General features: G+C 44.0%; 1 protein-coding gene across 7 annotated transcripts in view; it reads right to left on the bottom strand.

Moving 5' to 3' along the window:
- LOC128700302 (potassium voltage-gated channel protein eag) overlaps window positions 1-23,485 on the bottom strand; it is a 480,722-nt gene that overhangs the window by 27,784 nt on the left and 429,453 nt on the right. For 4 of the 7 annotated variants that reach the window (XM_070100036.1, XM_070100042.1, XM_070100039.1 and 1 more), the window contains 3 exons: window positions 5,386-5,554; window positions 4,571-4,825; window positions 3,667-3,878 (listed from right to left, as the gene is read on the bottom strand). In XM_070100036.1, the coding sequence (XP_069956137.1) occupies window positions 3,667-3,878; window positions 4,571-4,825; window positions 5,386-5,554 (636 nt within the window). The remainder of the gene's footprint in view (window positions 1-3,666; window positions 3,879-4,570; window positions 4,826-5,385; window positions 5,555-23,485) is intronic. The other 3 variants (XM_070100037.1, XM_070100040.1, XM_070100041.1) reach the window with 1 other exon arrangement.

Raw genomic sequence — 23,485 nt, 5'->3', positions numbered from 1 at the left:
CAGCCAGCATCCTCACAGCAAAGTCAGCCAGCATTCTCACAGCAAAGTCAGCGAGCATTCTCACAGCAAAATCAGCGAGCATCCTCACAGCAAAGTCAGCCAGCATCCTCACAGCTGCTATCATACACATATCATCTATGTCCACTTTATTCGGTACTTCTGACTACTAAATGTTTCATTAAACATAAGTGTTTTTCCACACTCAGGTATAAACTCAAATATATACAACAGTTTGGTGTATCTTAGAATACACAAGAGAGTCCAATATATCCTACAATACTCAACACAGTCTGTTGTATCTTAAAATACATCATAGCTAAGGACAGCTGACGTATACTAGAACACTAAACTTATAATAATTAAAGTTAAACTATAAACTAAGTATTTGCCAACTCATTCTTTAAAAAAACAAAGAATAAAAGTCAGTATTTATAAAATTAAATAAGACAAATTAAGCAATAATTGAAAAGGGCATAAGTTATTATTTTCGAGTTAGCAATAAAAATTGTGCTTTCGATGTAATAGTTACTCGTCCCTGTGTGACGAAAACCATTATTTTAAAACCCACCCAGAGTGGTCACACCACTGAGCATATCGTAACACTCTTCCTTTTAACTCAAAACTTTACTTTTTTTCACTGCTGTATCCTACCTTCACCCTCACCCCTCACCCTTCACCCTCACCCTCATCCTCACCCTCATCCCTCACCCACACCCCTCACCCTCACCCCTCATCCCTCACCCTCCCTCTCACCCTCACCCGTCTTACTGCCCCTCTCATGGCCTAGCAACAGCAAAACTAGATGAAATACGTCAGATGAGTTTATTATTAAAAGAAACTCTACTTACGAGCTTGTTAAGCTGGCGGGTTTGGGGATAATTAAAGGGATGGGTAATGAGGTTAATTAGCATATGATTAGTTAAAGTAGTCATCTTAATGAATGGGGAGGGAGATATTCAGGGAAAGACGTGGAGAAGGAGAGATGAGAGTGTGGAGAGAGACATCAGGAAGGAAAGACAAGTGGGGAGATTTTGAGAGATAGGATAGGCAGAGATGGGAAGGGAAAGACGGAGGGAAGGAGGGAAAGAGTAATGAGAGAGATATACTTATAAGGGAGGGAGGGAGGGAGGGGGAGAGATATGAGCTAGATGAGTCGTGGGGAAGGGAAAACTGGAGTATGGGGAGAAGGGGAGAGACTAAAAAAGACAAGGGGAAGGATAGGGGTTAGGAGGAAGATATATAAAAAGAGAGTTAGAGAGAGAGAGAGAGAGAGAGAGAGAGAGAGAGAGAGAGAGAGAGAGAGTTGGGGGAACAGAATGATGGAGGCAGGGATGAAGAGGAAGAAGAACAAATGAGGATAGGAAAGAGAAACAAAGAGCTGGAGGGAGGGAGATAATGACATGGAGACTGAGAAACAATGGGAGGGAGGGAGGGAGGCAGGGATGTATACAGGTGTCTAACACCTAGCAACACCTGCACGCAGTGGCCGGGTTCGGGGTTCCCTCCCTAGACTGGTGGCCGATGGAGATGGCCCAGGAACCTAGGAAAAAAGAGCTTAAGTGACAACATAAGAGAAATGACAGTGTGAGAGTACGGAGATGGTAGAGAAGTGAATGTGAAAATATGGGGGAAGAAGAGATATGTCATAGTGGAGAACCCTGAGGATGAGACGAAGAGAGCAGAGTACCCCAGCATGCGAGTCCGTGGTATCCGGTTCGAAGGACCAGCAGCAGTAGGAACCAGCCAGCCAGCCAGGGGCGGGATGCACTCTGCGAGTCTCACTTTGGGAGGGAACCCGCGTCTTATACTAGTGAAAAGCATGCAAAAATGTATATATATAATAATAATAAAGTCAAGCCCATTTCCGGAGAAAAAACCAGAGCAAGCAAAATAATGCATGAATGTCTCAATATTGTGCATGTATATTTCTGAGCTTTTGAAGAGGAAGGGCACTAAAGTCAGCCCATAGATTGGTACCCACACACGCTGTAGAGGTGCTCTGTAACAGTTGCGTGTGTGTATGTGTGTGTGTGTGTGTGTGTGTATGTGTGTGTGTGTGTGTGTGTGTGTGTGTGTGTGTGTGTGTGTGTGTGTGTGTGTGTGTGTGTGTATGTGTGTGTGTGTGTGTGTGTGTGTGTATGTGTGTGTGTGTGTGTGTTAGAGTGAGAGGGAGAACACACTAGTTCCACCACATATTGGTCACTACCAAAGAGTGAACCTGGGTTGTCATCTGCCATGGTTTGTATCACGACTAAATAAGTCAGTTCCACGTTGTTGTTGCTCACTCTCCTACCGTCATTACCATACCAAGACAGTGTTAACATTAATACATCAAGTGTCGCTACCGGCAGGTCAGTGCCAAATGTTGCAGGTCAGTGCCTAGAGTCACAACACGGTGCGAAGTTACAAATCAGTGCCAGATTAAAAATCAATGTTGACAAGTCGATGTCGGTGCCAAGCACCAAATCATCGCCAAGGGTCACATCAGTGCCATGGGCCACATCAGTGCCAAGAGTCACATCAGTGCTAAGAGTCATAAATCAGTGTGAAAAGTCATCAGTCATTGCTCAGGGTCGCAAATGAGTGTCAAGGGTCGCAAATCAGTGTCAAGGGTCACATCAGTGCCAAGAGTCATAAATCAGTGTGAAAAGTCATCATTTAGTGTCCAGGGTTACAGGTCAGTGTTGAGGGTCACACCAGTGCCAAAAGTCACAAATCAGTGCCACATTCTAGAGCGTAGTGTCATGGCCCAAGGTGAAAAAAGAAATAATCTGAAAGTGAGCCTACTAAATCTTGAATAATTTGGAATCAATGAATTTTGGAGTTGTTTGGCTGTAATCTCCAGTTTTCAACACCAATGAATAACAATCAGCACTTCTAATACACTACCAAAAAAGCGTTAAATCCATTTAATTATTTCCTTTTAATTTTTAATGGAGTTAAATAATGGGATTTAGTGTGTGAGTGGATTTACAACTAACTACGGTACATAGTGGATCCTTCATGCTGACTAACTTACCTCTGTAACATTCGCTGTTTTGTTTACGATCAGCTTTGGAAATTGATGAAGCAAGGCAGGTGCGCTGTTAGTTAAGCAAGGAGTAATTTCTCTCTGGGTACACTTTGGTAGTTATTGTGGAGAGTGGTTAGGGGCTGTGTGTGTGTGTATGTGTGTGTGTGTGTGTGTGTGTGTGTGTGTGTGTGTGTGTGTGTGTGTGTGTGTGTGTGTATGTGTGTGTGTGTGTGTGTGTGTGTAGTGAGTGTCATGTGTGTGTATCATGTATGTATGTGCATATGTTGGTGTTTGAATGTGTATGTTGGTGTTTGCATGTGTCTGTGTATGTACGTTTATGTCTGAATGTGTACATGTGTGTATGTTGCTGTGTAAATGTGTGTGTGCGTGCTGTGAGTATGAATGTGGGCGTATAGTTATAGCGGCTGTGTACAAGCTGTCTGACGCTCGCACACACACACACACACACACACACACACACACAGGCGTGTACATGAGCACACACGTGGGTGGGTCCTCAGGGGCGTGACAGAGCGAATCAATGGACAGAGAAAAATAAACCAAGAAAAAGAAACAGATAGGTAAATCCCACTCAGAGTACACCATGCTTTTCACTTGTATAACTTCCGGCCGTCGCGTTGGGTCATAAGTACCTCGGTTTCTACCTTGTTGGTATCGATGCCCTTGGTCATGGCCCACGTTGAGACGACATAGTCCATGACCCTCTCCGACAGGGCCTTAGGTACCTCATGGAGCTTCATGAACTCGCGTACGTTGTTCAGCATTTCATGGTACTTGGCTGTGGCTGAGGTCATCTGCTGGATGATAGTAGTGACGTGGCCGAAGATAGTAGCGTAGAGCAGCGCTGTTGGAAGGGAGGGAGAGAGAGCACAGGTTCAGGGGTACAGGGGGGCGCTGTTTCAGGGGATACAGTGAGTGGCTTGCCTGAAGAATACAAAGTCCGTGAGAGTTGCTAAGGAGTGTAGGGGAGGAGAGTAAAAAGTCTATGAGGGCTGATAAGGGATGGAGGGGAGGAGAGTACGAAGTCTATGAGGGTTGATAAGGGTTGGAGGGGAGGAGAGTACAAAGTTTATAAAGGATGCTAAGGGATGCAGGGGAGGAGAGTACAAAGTCTGTGAGGGTTGTTGAGTGATGGAAGGGAGGAGATAGTGAACACAAACTCGAGGACAGAGGGAGGGTGTGCAGGTTCAAAGAGAAGAGTTAATCTGGAGAAGTTTAGAGGTTAACGTGAGAAAAAAAAACAGAAGCTTCCTCGAGGAAGGGCAGAAGTACAAGACAAGAGAAGAAATTCTGAGGCTCAAACACACCAGAATGATGGATTTTCAAAGGCACACGAGAGTAGAAACACAAAATGAGATCAGAGGAACAAGAGAGATCACAAAGGGTTGTGAGTTACTCCGGAACGCCTGCGAGATGGCAGTCACCATGGTCATTATTGTTAACGTATATTGCATCACAATCCGTCAATAGGCAAATCCAGGTTAGGTAAAGAAGGCGTCTCCAACGGTCCCAATACGCTGGAGCTCATCAACGTACCTGCGATAATCATCATGCATATCGTGAAGATCTTCTCGTTATCCGTCTCCGCCGCCACGTTGCCGAACCCCACGGACGTCATGCAGGTCATGGTGAAGTAGAGAGAGGTCACGTACATGGTCTTCTTGCTGGGTCCGTTGATGAGCTCCAGCGTGTTGGAGCCGTTGGACACGATATAGGCGTAAGGAGTCTGAGTGACGTTAGCCAGCTTCCACAACCATGAGTACTGGATCCCGTTGTCAGCGTCGCTCTTACCTGCCCAAGGAGAACCCAGGTGAGTGCCTGGTCGTGTCTTCACTCTTCTGAAATATCTTTCCTACACGTACAAAGACGACTGAAAAGGTGAGACGATCTAATCATTCATGTATCCCTGAAGAATATAAAGTAACAATACCGTGGCTAACGCAAGTAACCAAAAAGTCGTATTTAACAGAGGAATCTTATGGCTTGTACCCTGACAATGATCCCTCTTGGGTCATTGTCAAATCACAACCGGGGCCAGAAAAGTAGAGAAGACCAAAAGACCATGCGGTTGGCCTTCTTTTGGCTTTTTTACTTTTCTCGTCCCCAGTTGTGACTTGACAATGCTCCAGGATTATCCAGAACGTCGTCAGAAGGTTCGTCTGTGGTCACTCGTTTTAATGAATGTTTTAAATAATACTCGGCAATGTCTGGCCACATTGCTGGCGACCTGCTTGAGTTTCGAGCGAAAGAAAGTGAAGAATTATTGACTTTAAGAGAGCACTGGACTCGAACTGAAGATTAAACGTACCGGTATTGTAGTGGGCGCTGTGAAGGCGGCGAGAGGCACCTACCTATGCTGTACCAGATACAGGCGAGCCAGTGGGCCACCAGCATGTAGAAACACAGGAGGAGGATGAGCATGGCAGCACCATACTCCAAATAGCGGTCTAGCTTCCTCACCACTCGACCTAGTCTCAGAAGTCGTACTACTTTCAGCGCTGAGAACAACGACCCGATGCCCTGCGAGAGAGGAAGAAGAGGAGGATATTATGTCCTCACAGCATAAATTCGAAGGTCAAAGCAAAGGAACACTTTAAAAGCTCCCTTGGGCTGTAAATTTCAAACAGGGAAGTTATCCCTTGTGATGGCGATCTATTATGTGATAACAATGGGACTGAAACCCTTCCATAATCACCCCCCCCCCAATCCCATAGTAACGGAATATCCTTCATGCCATGGTAGTTAGAGGTCATTAGGAGAGGTAGTTGTCCACGGAAAATTTGCACTCTTAGTTGGAAAGAATTACGTACAAATCTTATACGTACAAGTACAATATGTTACGTATACAAGGTACAAAATATTAGTCATAAATGCCAGATAGAGCGCAGTTCACCCCGTGTCTTCAGTAACCTTTTATTTTGTGGTAGCTAATACTGCATCGTCTCACAGAGCTGTGGGTTATAGAAATGGGCTACAGAACTGAGCCATGGGTTATATTATACGTTCTTGGGATTTAGCACTGATCCAGAGAATCATGTATAAAGTTATACTATCTTAGAACTGACTCGAGGCTCAAATATTGAAACCTTGGGACGTAATCACTCACTCACTCACTCACTCACTCAGTCACTCACTCAGTCACTCACTCACTCAGGCTTCACTCAGTAGTACCGAGAAGTTCAAATTACAAATAAATCTCAGGTCTTTACACTGAGCTCTGGGACACACTAATTGTGAAAATAATGCCGTACTACCGGGTAGGTGCTCCTTCAACTACCTAGGATGTATCCCAGTACCAAGGATGTATCCCAGTACCTAGGTTGTATCCCAGTACCAAGGTTGTATCCCAGTACCAAGGTTGCATCCCAGTACCTAGGTTGTATCCCAGTACCTAGGTTGTATCCCAGTACCTAGGTTGTATCCCAGTACCAAGGTTGCATCCCAGTACCTAGGTTGTATCCCAGTACCTAGGTTGTATCCCAGTACCTAGGTTGTATCCCAGTACCTAGGTTGTATCCCAGTACCTAGGTTGTATCCCAGTACATAGGTTGTATCCCAGTACCTAGGTTGTATCCCAGTACCTAGGTTGTATCCCAGCACCTAGGTTGTATCCCAGTACCAAGGTTGTATCCCAGTACCTAGGTTGTATCCCAGTACCTAGGTTGTATCCCAGTACCTAGGTTGTATCCCAGTACCTAGGTTGTATCCCAGTACCTAGGTTGTATCCCAGTACCTAGGTTGTATCCCAGTACCTAGGTTGTATCCCAGTACCTAGGTTGTATCCCAGTACCTAGGTTGTATCCCAGCACCTAGGTTGTATCCCAGTACCTAGGTTGTATCCCAGTACCTAGGTTGTATCCCAGTACCTAGGTTGTATCCCAGTACTTAGGTTGTATCCCAGTACCTAGGTTGCATCCCAGCACCTAGGTTGCATCCCAGAACCTAGGTTGCATCCCAAAACCTAGGTTGCATCCCAGTACCTAGGTTGTATCCCAGTACCTAGGTTGTATCCCAGTACCTAGGTTGTATCCCAGCACCTAGGTTGTATCCTAGTACCTAGGTTGTATCCCAGTACCTAGGTTGTATCCCAGTACTTAGGTTGTATCCCAGTACCTAGGTTGCATCCCAGTACTTAGGTTGTATCCCAGTACCTAGGTTGCATCCCAGCACCTAGGTTGCATCCCAGAACCTAGGTTGCATCCCAAAACCTAGGTTGCATCCCAGTACCTAGGTTGTATCCCAGTACCTAGGTTGTATCCCAGCACCTAGGTTGTATCCTAGTACCTAGGTTGTATCCCAGTACCTAGGTTGTATCCCAGTACTTAGGTTGTATCCCAGTACCTAGGTTGCATCCCAGCACCTAGGTTGCATCCCAGAACCTAGGTTGCATCCCAAAACCTAGGTTGCATCCCAGTACCTAGGTTGTATCCCAGTACCTAGGTTGTATCCCAGTACCTAGGATGCATCCCAGTACCAAGGTTGCATCCCAGAACCTAGGTTGCATCCCAGCACCTAGGTTGCATCCCAGAACCTAGGTTGCATCCCAGAACCTAGGTTGCATCCCAGAACCTAGGTTGCATCCCAGTACCTAGGTTGTATCCCAGTACCTAGGATGCATCACAGTACCTAGGATGCATCCCAGTACCTAGGGTGCATCCCAGTACCTAGAATGCAACCCAGTACCTAGGATACATCCCAGTACCTAGAATGCAACCCAGTACCTAGGATACATCCCAGTACCTAGGTTGCATCCCAGTACCTAGGATGCATCCCAGTACCTAGGATGCATCCCAGCACGTAGGATGCATCCCAGCACCTAGGATACATCCCAGCACCTAAGTTGCATCCCAGTACCTAGGATGCATCCCAACATGTAGGATGCATCCCAGTACCTAGGTTGCATCCCAGTACCTAGGTTGCATCCCAGTATCTAGGTTGCATCCCAGTATCTAGGATGCATTCCAGTACCTAGGATGCATCCCAGTACCTAGGTTGTATCCCAGAACCTAGGTTGCATCCCAGAACCTAGGTTGCATCCCAGAACCTAGGTTGCATCCCAGTACCTAGGTTGTATCCCAGTACCTAGGATGCATCCCAGTACCTAGGATGCACCCCAGTACCTAGGGTGCATCCCAGTACCTAGGATGCAACCCAGTACCTAGGATGCATCCCAGCACCTAGGATACATCCCAGCACCTAGGTTGCATCCCAGTACCTAGGATGCATCCCAGCATGTAGGATGCATCCCAGTACCTAGGTTGCATCCCAGTACCTAGGTTGCATCCCAGTATCTAGGTTGCACCCCAGTATCTAGAATGCATCCCAGTACCTAGGATGCATCCCAGTACCTAGGTTCATCCCAGTACCTAGGTTGCATCCCAGCACCTAGGTTGCATCCCAGAACCTAGGTTGCATCCCAGAACCTAGGTTGCATCCCAGAACCTAGGTTGCATCCCAGTACCTAGGTTGTATCCCAGTACCTAGGATGCATCCCAGTACCTAGGATGCATCCCAGTACCTAGGTTGCATCCCAGTACCTAGGTTGCATCCCAGTACCTAGGATGCATCCCAGTACCTAGGATGCATCCCAGCACGTAGGATGCATCCCAGTACCTAGGATACATCCCAGCACCTAGGATGCATCCCAGCATGTAGGATGCATCCCAGTACCTAGGTTGCATCCCAGTATCTAGGTTGCATCCCAGTATCAAGGATGCATCCCAGTACCTAGGATGCATCCCAGTAGCTAGGTTGCATCCCAGTACCTAGGATGCATCCCAGTACCTAGGTTTCATCCCAGTACCTAGGATGCATCCCAGCATGTAGGATGCATCCCAGTACCTAGGTTGCATCCCAGTATCTAGGTTGCATCCCAGTATCAAGGATGCATCCCAGTACCTAGGATGCATCCCAGTAGCTAGGTTGCATCCCAGTACCTAGGATGCATCCCAGTACCTAGGTTGCATCCCAGTACCTAGGATGCATCCCAGTACCTAGGATGCATGCCAGTACCTAGGATGTATCCCAGTACCTAGGATGCATCCTAGTACCTAGGATGTATCCCAGTACCTAGGATGCATCCTAGTACCTAGGATGTATCCCAGTACCTAGGATGTATCCCAATACCGACTCTTGGTCTTATTCCACTAGGGAACATAACAGGTGGCAGCGCAGCCACAATTCTGGGGATGACCTAAGCCAGGAATTCCCAGAATGATATAAGCCAGAATTTCAACCTGAGGGATGGATTAAACTGCTGAACAATGTTATCCTCACACAGTATAACAGTTGGGTGTTAACTGCTGAACAATGTTATCCTCACACAGTATAACTGTTGGGTGTTAACTGTTGAACAATGTTATCCTCACACAGTATAACAGTTGGATGTTTACTGCTGAACAATGTTATCCTCACACAGTATAACAGTTGGATGTTTACTGCTGAACAATGTTATCCTCACACAGTATAACAGTTGGATGTTTACTGCTGAACAATGTTATCCTCACACAGTATAACAGTTGGGTGTTAACTGCTGAACAATGTTATCCTCACACAGTATAACAGTTGGGTGTTAACTGCTGAACAATGTTATCCTCACACAGTATAACAGTTGGGTGTTAACTGTTGGTTCCAGGACCTCATACGAATATTTCAATATTTTAAATTATAAACCAGAAAGCATATGAAATAGGAAAAATTGGACAACAAATTCTGAAGAAATGATTGTAGAATTAGTTGTGTCATGACCTTTTGAGAATAAATCATGCACGAGCAATGTTATGACTTGTATTATACAATAAAAAAATTTTTGGTCGCGTTTTATGAAGAGGATAAAATGTCGAAGCCATTATATTGGGAATAAATCTACATATTTTTCACATATCTAGTTTAAAAAGTATTTAATGCATCCCAAAAAATATGTAAAAAAAAAATGTATTTAGGAACGCAGAGGAATTCTTTGTTTAATTCTACATCAAATACCTATGCACTGGTTTGGAATTATTTTTTTAAGACAGTATAAATTCTATATCTCCATGGGCAAGTGGAAAAGAATTCTTCCCCCGTAAGCCATGCGTGTCGTAAGAGGCGGCTGAAATGCCGGGAGCAAGGGGCTAGTAACCCCCTTCTCCTGTATATATTACTAACTGTAAAAAGAATAAAATCTTCTGTTTTAAATTTTTTGGGTCACCCTGTCTCGGTAGGAAGCGGCCGGCGTCTTGAAAACAAAATGAATGTAACCTACTCTACTTTCTAGTTGTGAGGAAGCCAGTGTAGTGGTGTGTTATTGGACGGGAGGAATGGGTAGGTGGAGGTGGTGTTGTGTTGGTCAGGGAACAACACAGCGTTCCCTGCCACGAGTCAGGGAACAACACAGCGTTCCCTGCCACGAGTCAGGGAACAACACAGTGTTCCCTGCCACGAGTCAGGGAACAACACAATGTTCCCTGTTCCCTACTTGTGTGTCTCATAACAATAAAAATGCTTTCAAATGAGCTGATGTAGGTAACAGCTCTTAGCTTGTCAATAAAGTTAGGAATCCTTAACCTGTAAATAGCTTGTCAATAAAGCTAGGGATCCTTAACCTGTAAATATTTTGTCAATAAAGCTAGGGATCCTTAACCTGTAAATATCTTGTCAATAAAGTTAGGAATCTTTAACCTGTAAATAGCTTGTCAATAAAGCTAGGGATCCTTAACCTGTAAATAGTTTGTCAATAAAGCTAGGGATCCTTAACCTGTAAATAGCTTGTCAATAAAGTTAGGAATCTTTAACCTGTAAATAGCTTGTCAATAAAGCTAGGGATCCTTAACCTTGTCAAACCCTGTGTAAAAAAAAAAAAAAGAGAGAAAGAGAGATATACATGGACTTTGAGAGAGGTGTACATGGGCATTGAGAGAGGTGTACATGGGCACTGAGAGAGGTGTACATGGGCATTGAGAGAGGTGTACATGGGCACTGAGAGAGGTGTACATGGGCATTGAGAGAGGTGTACATGGGCATTGAGAGAGGTGTACATGGGCTTTGAGAGAGGTGTGCATGGGCTTTGACAGAGGTGTACATGGGCTTTGACAGAAGTGTACATGGGCTTTGACAGAGGTGTACATGGGCTTTGAGAGAGGTGTACATGGGCTTTGACAGAGGTGTACATGGGCTTTGACAGAGGTGTACATGGGCTTTGAGAGAGGTGTACATGGGCTTTGAGAGAGGTGTACATGGGCTTTGACAGAGGTGTACATGGGCTTTGAGAGAGGTGTATATGAGCTTTGAGTGAGGTGTACATGGGCTTTGGAGAGGTGTACATGGGCTTTGAGAGAGTTGTACATGGATTTTGACAAAGGTGTACATGGGCTTTGAGACAGGTATACATGGGCTTTGAAACAGGTGTACATGGGCATTGAGAGAGGTACACATGGACTTTGAGAGAGGTGTAAGGTGTACACGGGCTTTAAAGTGTGCAGTTGCGTTGATTTTCAACAGACCAGAGACGGTGAATGCGCAGAGCACCGTTATATAGCAGCAAGTGTGTACAAACACTATGTGTACAAGTACTGTACGTGTACAAACACTGTACGTAAATATAACATCAAACCTGGGAGAGAATATCATTTACTCACAATGTTTGAAAATAACAATAATAATAACGATAATGTTTATTTCTACACGTACATGATACAACTTATACAGACCATAGCTAACATCAGCGACATACTACTACTGTATAGAAAGCCGCTTGTTATGCAGAGCATTTCGGGCAAATTAGGTTAATTTTGTCCCCAGGATGCGACCTATATCAGTCAACTAACACCCAGGTACCCATTTTACTGCTAGATGAACATGGATAGCAGGTGTCTTTAGGAAACTCGTCCTAATGCTTCCACCCGTACCGGAGATCGAACCACGGACCTCAGTGTGTGAGCTGAGCGCGCTAGCAATCCAGCTATGGGATATCAGCTTTCTCGATTCAGGTTTACAGGAAAACACACACACACACACACACACACACAAGAAAAAAAACACATACACACACACACACACACACACACACACACACACACATACAAATTCTCTCCTAGGACAAAATGGTAACTAACACACACACACACATACAAATTCTCTCTTTCTCTCTTCTCTCTCTCTCTCTCTCTCTCTCTCTCTCTCTCTCTCTCTCTCTCTCGTTCCTGATTAAAAATCTGTGTTTCATCAGCCGATGTTATCATACATTCCCACCACCAGTGAGGTTATTAGGTCGACAACCTGTGAAAATCATTTACTTGGCTGTTGTTCCTAGACACCTGGATATATCCATTTCCTTCATAAATCATATATATTTTTGTTATTCTTTTGTTTACGTGTGTGGTTGTCTCGTCTACTAATCGTGAATTTTAATACCTGCAAAGAATTTTTTTAACGCGTGACATTAATATTTTAACTCTTGTTATGGACGAATTAGTTTTCAAAACGATTTTGGGATTGGAAAAAAAAGGAAGATATAAATCAGAAAATGTTGTCGGGATGTTTCGCTTTAAGTCGGGATGTTTCGTTTTAAGTTGAGATTTTCGTTTTAAGTCGGGATGTTTCGCTTTAAGTCGGGATGCTACGTTTTCTTCAGATTTTCCTGCTTTTTTTCTAAAGACGGTAAAGAATATCTAAAGCTTTTTTTTGAAATGAATGAAACAAATTATAAGAATTTTAAGATCGTCTTTCAAAAAACTGGTGGATAAATATCCTTAAGAAAAATAAATATCTCTTAAGAAAAATCCAACGACTATAGCCTTCTTGATCCTTGTATTTTAATAAGAAAAATAACGTATGAACTCTGTAATTTATGTCGATTTTCTGTGTTATTATATTTAAAGAAAAAGAATGATAAACCCTCACGGGTCATACAGCGCTGCTGTGAGGTTTGGTGGAGTTTTGGGTTAGATGTGTGAAATAAAAATAATAGGCCCAGAGACAGGGTCATTCTCAGACCTGTGTCTTCTAGACGTGCTGATGCAGCCTCAGTTATCTGATGGGTTAGAGAAGCTAAGGATGATGTGCTCTGAGGGATGAAAGGTGAAGAGGTAGAGACAGAAGGAATAGCAACATTGGTGCTTGTTAAGGGAGGAGATTACTACGAGATGTCTGATGTGTCGGCTAATGTAGAGGTTTATAAGGGTAGATGTGTCTCTTTGGGGTTGGGGAGAGTAGAAGAGGCGTGATGGGAAGCATGTCTACGACACTCTTATATGTAAAGGATATCAGAATTCAGTGTAGGATGATAATGATATTCCTTGGTGTAGCTTTGCTTTTACCTTTGGCTGTGGTGGTAGTGTTGTCGAGGTGGCTATCTGTGAGGTCAGGAATGTGGTGTTATGACAGAAAGTGTTGATTTAGGAGACTCAGGGAGGTAAGGAGTGATATTATGGTGAGTCCTTAGAGCATGATGGTGTCGTGTTGCTCTGGGGTAAGAGATACCTGGCCATTTATGTTACTGGCGGAGCTGAGTTTAACTTGTTGTTGGTAGGTCGTCTTTCTTAAATACCGGATCTCACTCTACTGGGGAGAACTGGGCAATTTAGACGAGATATTGAACGACAGTAACAAGGATTATTATGATCCACATCTCGGCAGACTGGGTATGTTTCTTGTGATAGGCAAAATCCAGCTGTGTTACTATAGCACCAGCACTTACGGCATTAACGTATTTGTTTCTTCTATGACTGCTAAGAGATGACTTGGTGAATAGACTATCAGGAGTATAAGACACATCTTAATTTAGCTATATTGCTGGAGTACTTCGCCCTCAGGTTAGGAAGATGTGGTTCTACATCAGCGACTAGGTGTTGGAGTTAGTTGTTTTTAGATATCTGAAACACATTGTAAAATGTGTCTTTGCTCTATGGTATGTAAGGGTAACAACGATCTCGTATCGAGTTGATGGTGGAGTGTTGGTACAACTGAACTGCAGTGTTGCCACTGGTACGTAGGCGCAGTTACTTCTTAAACTGGCTGGTGTCATTCCTCTTAATGATGCACAACCCGCTTTTTTAATGTATGGAAAGAGATATCTTGTCTTATGGAAAAGTTCTTTTCCGAAGTGATGTTTGATGATCTGTATCTTACACACAGTGACTTCCAGGGTGAAGAATATCGGCCATGACTCTTACAGGTATTGTGTTGGAAGAGGTTTGTGTTTGGTCTGATGTCTTGAGTGTGGTATTGTATGTATCACTGTTGAGTAGTTCGTTGTTCTACTGAATTGGGGAGAAGTGTATAATAAAATCTAAGAGATTTGGCACTGACGAACTGAACAAAGCTGATGATAATTTCTTATCTTTTTATCTAAGAGATGAACTTTAAAACAAAAGGGAATATTCCTCACCATGAGGCCCAGTGAAGAAAGGGAGAGTCAGGGGTGTTTAAAAGTCGTTCCGAGGAAGGGGAGCGAGAGGTTCGGTGCCTCGGAGGATGAACCTTCCTTCATATCTAGGAGTCATCATCCCCTATCCCTAAGGGTCGATTTTTTTGTAAACAAATGTATTTATGGGTAAGCACAAACCCATAAGTATCACACAGCACCTGGGTAATGAGGGATAATCATAGGCTGTTGATCCAGTTCCTTGGATCAAGAACCACTCACCAGCATCAACGAATCCTCCCCTCCTCCTCCCATCCTACTGGGTGGCATCCCGTCCCACGCACCTCCTACTTCCCCTCCTGCCTTCCTGCTCACTAGGATGTAAATGCTCTGGTGTTTTCTTGTCACTGAGAGAGACTCAGTAGCAAAATGTGAGTTACATTCTCTGGTTTTGTATTTACATGCTCACTAGATACATTCCTGGTGGGTGAGGCAGCCAAGGCTACTGAAGCATTCGGGGAAGTGATTTTCTCCCGCCTCAGAGACCATTATTCTCTCTGATATAATTCTACATCTTGCTTAGTACGTTCTACAACACAGATGTGAAACTCTCGTGATTGTAATTACAAGACTGGTGGACATGTTCACACAACAATCATAGCTGCATCATTGAAGGAAATCATTATTTTCGTGACATGCTACACCAAAAAAAAAAAAACAGGCAAAAATTCACGGGTCAAAAAAGAAAATGCTAAGAGTTAAAAAAAAAAAATCCTTCAAACACAAAAATCTGTTGTCTCTGTGACGATTCCAGGATTATCAAAAATTTTCAAAAAGCTCTATAGAGTTTTATAGCTGGGCCAAAAAACCTAGCAATACAAAAATAAAATCTTCAGATCACAAAAACTTCAAGACCCAAAAATGTCCGAGGATGTCTAAAATCTGAGGTTTTAAAAAAATATTTCGAAACATTTAGAACTAGCGAAGGAACCTCGGGAAATTTTCTTAAAGAGATAACTCTCAACATCTTATAAAAGATTTGAATGTTTTTTTTTCAAGTTTTCAAGAACTCGATTAGATTTTTAGTAATTCTACTGTAATCTCGTTACCGTTATGTGGTCTTATCAATATCAGCTGTATCACAAATTTTGCAAAAATTTCGAGATTCGACGTTCTCATATAAGTATAAAGGATTTTCCAGTACTATCCAGGGATCAATTTATATATTTAGAAAGGCCTAGAAATTTACAGAAGCATATGTGACTGTCAAATTTATATTTTTGGTTAGAAATTACAGTTTTATTTACTTGAAATATACTGTATTAGCTATCACCAATGTCACCACCTCCATCTAAGCGTCTCAGGGGGACACATCACCCTCACCACCACCTCCATCTAGGCGTCTCAGGGAGACACATCACCCTCACCACCACCTCCATCTAAGCGTCTCAGGGGGACACATCACCCTCACCACCACCTCCATCTAGGCGTCTCAGGGGGACACATCACCCTCACCACCACCTCCATCTAGGCGTCTCAGGGAGACACATCACCCTCACCACCACCCCCATCTAGGCGTCTCAGGGGGACACATCACCCTCACCACCACCCCCATCTAGGCGTCTCAGGGGGACACATCACCCTCACCACCACCTCCATCTAGGCGTCTCAGGGGGACACATCACCCTCACCACCACCCCCATCTAGGCGTCTCAGGCGTCTCAGGGAGACACATCACCCTCACCACCACCCCCATCTAGGCGTCTCAGGGGGACACATCACCCTCACCACCACTCCCATCTAAGCGTCTCAGGGGAACACATCACCCTCACCACCACCCCCATCTAAGCGTCTCAGGGGAACACATCACCCTCACCACCACTCCCATCTAAGCGTCTCAGGGGAACACATCACCCTCACCACCACCCCCATCTAAGCGTCTCAGGGGGACACATCACCCTCACCACCACCCCCATCTAAGCGTCTCAGGGGGACACATCACCCTCACCTCCACCGTCAAGTAGTGGACGTCTCACTTGAAGGAATCAACAACTAAGTTACCTGAGATGAAGGAAATTCACAGAACAATAACGAGTAGGTGCCACTAGACATTACATCAAACCTTTAGTACACATCAACAAAAATCTGATCAAAGCGGTATTCAGATCACCGAACACGGCATTTGTAGCATCAGTACTCGAGTATGTGGCACCAGCACGGAACCCTCCTCAACTTAGACATAAAAGAACACTGAGAAAGTTTTCAGGTATCTCACAAGACTGGTCTCAGAAAAGCGAAGGTTATTCGGATCCGAATCTTACATGACTGGGAGATCGGAGACATAGAGAAGACATGAATATCCCTTAAAGATGAGGGTGACCGCTCACTTAGGAGGAAGTCAAGGAACTTAGGAACGTAAAAATGGAATTTTCTTGATTTTCTTCTAAGTTCCTCTGAAGATGTGTTTGTAAGTACGTGAAAGCGCTTGGATATTTTTTGTTCATACTGTTGAAGGTGCACAGAGACCTGTAATATTAACCTCGGTAATTTATACTGAAAATTGGTTTCAAAAGTCACGTGAACAAACACAAGGACACGTTTATTATAACACGTTTCGGTCCTGGGACCTTGATCACTTCTGATCAAGTCCCCAGGGCCGAAACGTTTTTCCTAATATATCCAAGTGTTTATTCACGTGTCTAATTTTTAAGCCACTCAGACACCAAGACAAAAGTTCATACACAAACTACATGAACATAAGAAAGAAGGAGCACTGCGGCAGGCCTACTGGCCCAGGCTGGTCAGAATGAGAGGGAAAGGAAACAACGAGGAGATGCATTTATGAAATAAGAAATTTATGAAATAAGAAATTTATGAAATAAGAAATTTATGAAATAAGAAATTTATGAAATAAGAAATTTAACCGAGCGAAAAGGGACTAAGAAAAAACGCATTTCTTCAGTGTTCACAGTGAACAGAGGGAAAGTATTTTAAGCTGAGATAAATCATGAAAACTCAATGCACTGATTCAGCAGGTAAGTACAACAGCCCGCTGGGTCGGGAGACAGCCCGCTGGGTCGGGAGACAGCCCGCTGGGTCGGGAGACAGCCCGCTGGGTCGGGAGACAGCCCGCTGGGTCGGGCTGACAGCCAAGCCAGTTACTCTTGAGAGCAAAAGGGAAAGACTGAGATACCACAACTACCAGTCATATAGATACCACAACTACCAGTCATATAGATACCACAACTACCAGCCATATAGATACCACAACTACCAGCAATATAGATACCACAACTACCAGTCATATAGATACCACAACTACCAGCCATATAGATACCACAACTACCAGCCATATAGATACCACAACTACCAGCCATATAGATACCACAACTACCAGCCATATAGATACCACAACTACCAGCCATATAGATACCACAACTACCAGCCATATAGATACCACAGCTACCAGCCATATAGATACCACAACTACCAGCCATATAGATACAACAAGTTTCACCACGAAGGTACTACAACTACCACCACAAAGGTACCACAACATCGAGGCAAATAGATATCACAACTACCACTACAGAGGTGCCATAATTCCCACCACAAAGGTGCCACAACTACAGTACATATAGCGTGAGTGTGTGTGTGCAGCTGCTTGTATCTAACGTGACTGGCGTGACTAGCAATGTGTAGTGAGTAGCTGTAGGCCTAGCGAGAGGCTGAAGGAATGGTGAGTGGCTGTAGGCCTATCATGCAGTCGTGCAAGTGCTAGCTCCTGGCCCTGTGCACATAAAATGTTAGGGAAGAATGTGTCGTGCGTATGCATGTGCGTATACGTGTGTGTGTGTGTGTGTGTGTGTGTGTGTGTGTGTGTGTGTGTGTGTGTGTGTGCACTTATCAAGTTGTACTCACCTAATTGTAATTGCGGGGGTCGAGTCTCAGCTCCTGCCTGTGTGTGTGTGTGTGTTTGTAAGAAAGTGGGTGTTTTAAATGAGCCTAACTTACCAAACTGTTACCTTCCTCTCACTGGCCTCGCACATAGCAGACAGACCATCACCCACCAAACACTCTGTGTTGAACGATCCACACGGGTCTAGCCATTCATATGCATAAAATAATACAAGATAAATTAGGTCGAACTCTAGCAACCACTTACTGAGAAATTTCTGAAGATTGTTCCACATCTCTTACACTTTAATGCAACAGTTCTCTAAATCCTCAGCAGTGTTGTATCCTCAGCAGTGTTGTATCCTCAGCAGTGTTGTATTCTCAGCAGTGTTGTATCCTCAGCAGTGTTGTATCCTCAGCAGTGTTGTATCCTCAGCAGTGTTGTATCCTCAGCAGTGTTGTATCTTCAGCAGTGTTGTATCTTCAGCAGTGTTGTATCCTCAGCAGTGTTGTATCCTCAGCAGTGTTGTATCCTCAGCAGTGTTGTATCCTCAGCAGTGTTGTATCCTCAGCAGTGTTGTATCCTCAGCAGTGTTGTATCCTCAGCAGTGTTGTATCCTCAGCAGTGTTGTATCCTCAGCAGTGTTGTATCCTCAGCAGTGTTGTATCCTCAGCAGTGTTGTATCCTCAGCAGTGTTGTATCCTCAGCAGTGTTGTATCCTCAGCAGTGTTGTATCCTCAGCAGTGTTGTATCCTCAGCAGTGTTGTATCCTCAGCAGTGTTGTATCCTCAGCAGTGTTGTATCCTCAGCAGTGTTGTATCCTCAGCAGTGTTGTATCCTCAGCAGTGTTGTATCCTCAGCAGTGTTGTATCCTCAGCAGTGTTGTATCCTCAGCAGTGTTGTATCCTCAGCAGTGTTGTATCCTCAGCAGTGTTGTATCCTCAGCAGTGTTGTATCCTCAGCAGTGTTGTATCCTCAGCAGTGTTGTATCCTCAGCAGTGTTGTATCCTCAGCAGTGTTGTATCCTCAGCAGTGTTGTATCCTCAGCAGTGTTGTATCCTCAGCAGTGTTGTATCCTCAGTAGTGTTGTATCCTCAGCAGTGTTGTATCCTCAGCAGTGTTGTATCCTCAGCAGTGTTGTATCCTCAGCAGTGTTGTATCCTCAGCAGTGTTGTATCCTCAGCAGTGTTGTATCCTCAGCAGTGTTGTATCCTCAGCAGCAGTAGTGTTGTATCCTCAGCAGTGTTGTATCCTCAGCAGTGTTGTATCCTCAGCAGTGTTGTATCCTCAGCAGTGTTGTATCCTCAGTAGTGTTGTATCCTCAGCAGTGTTGTATCCTCAGCAGTGTTGTATCCTCAGCAGTGTTGTATCCTCAGCATTGTATCCTGTTGTATCCTCAGCAGTGTTGTATCCTCAGCAGTGTTGTATCCTCAGCAGTGTTGTATCCTCAGCAGAGTTGTATCTTCAGCAGTGTTGTATCCTCAGCAGTGTTGTGTCCTCAGCAGTGTTGTATCCTCAGCAGTGTTGTATCCTCAGTAGTGTTGTATCCTCAGCAGTGTTGTATCCTCAGCAGTGTTGTATCCTCAGCAGTGTTGTATCCTCAGCAGTGTTGTATCCTCAGTAGTGTTGTATCCTCAGCAGTGTTGTATCCTCAGCAGTGTTGTATCCTCAGCAGTGTTGTATCCTCAGCAGTGTTGTATCCTCAGCAGTGTTATATCCTCAGTAGTGTTGCATCCTCAGCAGTGTTGTATCCTCAGCAGTGTTGTATCTTCAGCAGTGTTGTATCCTCAGCAGTGTTGTATCCTCAGCAGTGTTGTATCCTCAGTAGTGTTGTATCCTCAGCAGTGTTGTATCCTCAGCAGTGTTGTATCCTCAGCAGTATTGTATCCTCAGTAGTGTTGTATCCTCAGCAGTGTTGTATCCTCAGCAGTGTTGTATCCTCAGCAGTGTTGTATCCTCAGCAGTGTTGTATCCTCAGCAGTGTTGTATCTTCAGCAGTGTTGTATCCTCAGCAGTGTTGTATCCTCTGCAGTGTTGTATCCTCAGTAGTGTTGTATCCTCAGCAGTGTTGTATCCTCAGCATTGTTGTATCCTCAGCAGTGTTGTATTCTCAGCAGTGTTGTATCCTCAGCAGTGTTGTATCCTCAGTAGTGTTGTATCCTCAGTAGTGTTGTATCCTCAGCAGTGTTGTATCCTCAGCAGTGTTGTATCCTCAGCAGTGTTGTATCCTCAGCAGTGTTGTATCCTCAGCAGTGTTGTATCCTCAGCAAACTGCAAAGTGCAGAGGTTCACTCCTTATGGTAGTTCATTTGCATCTAAATATCATGGGACTTAGTACTCTTCCTGTCACTCAAAGTTTTTTTTTTCACTATTTCCCCCTCCTATGTATGGTGTCCAGTGGTCGTTGATGCCCTTTTTATGGCTCTCTGATGTTGCCCTTGTGTCCACTTACAACACTTCTTTAAATTATTTGTCCAGCTCTTCACAGACTTCCTCGTCATTTTTCGTGAGCTCTCCTCCTTCCTTCTCCAGTCTTATTACCTTGGTTTTAATGTCGTCTTTCTCCTGATGTAGCTTCGAATATTTTATCGTAGCAACGTTTCACTCTCCAGGAGCTTTGTTAAGCTGTTGCCTAAGATATTGTTGGTAATTCTTCCAACATTATTGCAGTTTTGTTTCTGACTTGCCTTTTACTTCTGTCGTTCTCATAGTGTCATTCAGCTTCTCTTCTTACTCTTTGCATGTTCCTTTCTGGTTCTTCTTCTCTCTTTAGTTTCCTTTTTCACTTACTATAATTTTTCCACACTATTCTTACCATACTTACTGTTTCCTTTTCTTCTGGGTATGCAGTACTCATCTTCCTTTCTGGCTATATACTCCGTCTTATTCATGGGGTCCCGTAGCCTGGTAGGAAACGCTATCGCCTCACACACTGGGTGTCCGTAGTTCGATCCCCGGCCGGGATCGAACTACGGACACCTATCAAGCAAGTAAGTACCTGGGTGTTAGTGGACTGGTATGGGTGGCATCCTGGGGGACAAGATTAAAGGACCACAATGGAAATAAGACAGACAGTCCTATATGACACACTGACTTTCTTGGGTTATCCTGGGTGGATAACCCACCAGGATTAAAATACCGAGCAAAATCTTATTTTCCCTTCAGGTCCATTTACTGTTGTACTTCATTCAAGAATTCTCTCATCCCAGCAGAGTTTCTTGTCCTGAAATCTGGTTCCTCCCGAACCTCACCGCCAATTCTTTCTCCAGTGTTTAGTTCCATTAGTTGTTTGAAGTTCAGTATTGTGTAGTCACTCGCAGTGCATGTCAGATGCACTGAGAATAAGTAATAGATCCAGTGTTGCTGGCTCATTTCTTCCTCTATCTCTTGTTGTGATCTTGACGTAGTGACAAAGTTTTCCATCAACGACTCCTTCATCTTATTCCTCCGGATTTCTGGTCCATCAACGACTCCATCATCTTATTCCTCCGGATTTCTGGTCCTCCATGTAGTCACAAATTCTCGTTTTTTTCTTTGTGATTGAAATTGCTCACGTTTAGGAGCTTCATTTTAGTCACATGAGCTATTCTTGCTGCTTCCTCTTCTGCTTTGTTGTCTTCGAATTTTTGTCTTGGTTTCCTGCTATTTGGTGGTGGGTTGTATATCACTGCTGCTACTATGGGTACCCATCATGCTTGTGATCGATATGCAGTAATTTGACTAGTTTCAGTTTGTATCTTATCTCTTTAAAACTACACTGGTTGCTTTCTAGCGGTGCATTTCCTCCCCCTCCTCATTTTCCCCTCATTATTTGGTATCCTGCTGGGAATATGGCATCTATTAAAAATATAATTACTTCCTTCTCTGTGAAAGCAAAGATAACCCCATACATCATGGCTATCTGTTCTTTCAGTTCACCAGTCATGTTTAACAATTTTTATGTCGTACTCTAAGCTTTCATTTACTATGCTCTCTCTGGTTTGTAGTCAATAAGCTTTCTGTTCGCTACTTATATGTAAGAGGAAAGGTTAGATCAGGCTGGGGTTGATGTGTGCATTGTTACAGGGCAGAGAGGTTAGAGCCGTAGTTATAGATAGGAAGATGGAAGGTGTGAAGTTATTGTTATATTGGGGGAAGTGATGGTGGCGGGCCTTGAGAGGCACCTGCAGTGTAATGAACACGGAGTATTGGCGATAGACTTCTGGATGCTGGGTTTTCACTCTTCCTGTTACCTCCTCTACTTCTCTATCTCTCTCTCCTCTATTTCTATTTTTGTCTGGGTGTAGGTGTGTACGGTAATGCAGTAATATCTTGTACCCTTCAAAAATGCTCTCACCAGATCCTGTTTTAAGCTGCTTATGATAATGACTATTTTGACGGTATTTTTTTTTTCCTTGGGCAATGTTCCTATTCTCTGAAAATTTTCCGTTTGTTCTGACTCTTCCTATACACTCAGTGATCGACATAATCTCGCATTTCTCTTGGTCCTTCCATCTCTTCATTACTGACCTGTCCTTAGCCTCACGTCTGTTAGGTTAGGTAAGGTTTGTCAGGAAACAGAACAAGTGTTTCCTGACGCTGGTCTTAGTCAAATGATGACCCGCAGTTGGAACTTTAGGTCATCTGACCGAGGCCTTCCACTGGCTTACCCGTCCACCCCTTGAAAAATTATGGTTATAATTATAACCACTGACTTTATATAGCTTCAGGTCTAATGGTCATCAGTAACTTCTCTTTCTTCCCCGTTTTATCTCTCCCACCAGACTGCCGTGTCTGTTATCGCTTCCTGTGCCTCCTGAGAGCATCTCTGCTAATGACTTCTCCATTCTACCTTAATTATTGCTATTCTCTTCCTTTATTCTCTATTATTGCTGCAATTTTTTCCCTCCTTCAGGTTTTTCATTTCCTCTTCCAGTCTTTTACTTATTATTTTTCAGATAAAATTCTCCTTTTCTCGTATGTGTGTGTGTGTACTTACCTATTTGTGGTTGCAGGGGTTGAGTCATAGCTCCTGGCCCCGCCTGTGTGTGTGGTGCAGTGTAAGGCTGTACCGACCTCCTCTCCGTCGCATCTTACACTAGTGAGAGTGCAATGATAGTATCATTATTGCGGAATCGTGTCGCCACACAGCGCCTTCATCAGTCTAATACAAAGAAAAATGGTTGAAGATCAGAAGTTAGAGGTAATGAGTCCATCAGTCTTTTCAAGATTG

The sequence above is a fragment of the Cherax quadricarinatus genome, chromosome 71, assembly GCF_038502225.1.
Source record: "Cherax quadricarinatus isolate ZL_2023a chromosome 71, ASM3850222v1, whole genome shotgun sequence".
In the NCBI taxonomy this organism is placed as follows: domain Eukaryota; kingdom Metazoa; phylum Arthropoda; class Malacostraca; order Decapoda; family Parastacidae; genus Cherax; species Cherax quadricarinatus.
Note: the sequence above shows the minus strand (reverse complement) of the source record. Positions and strands in the feature narration are given on the sequence as shown.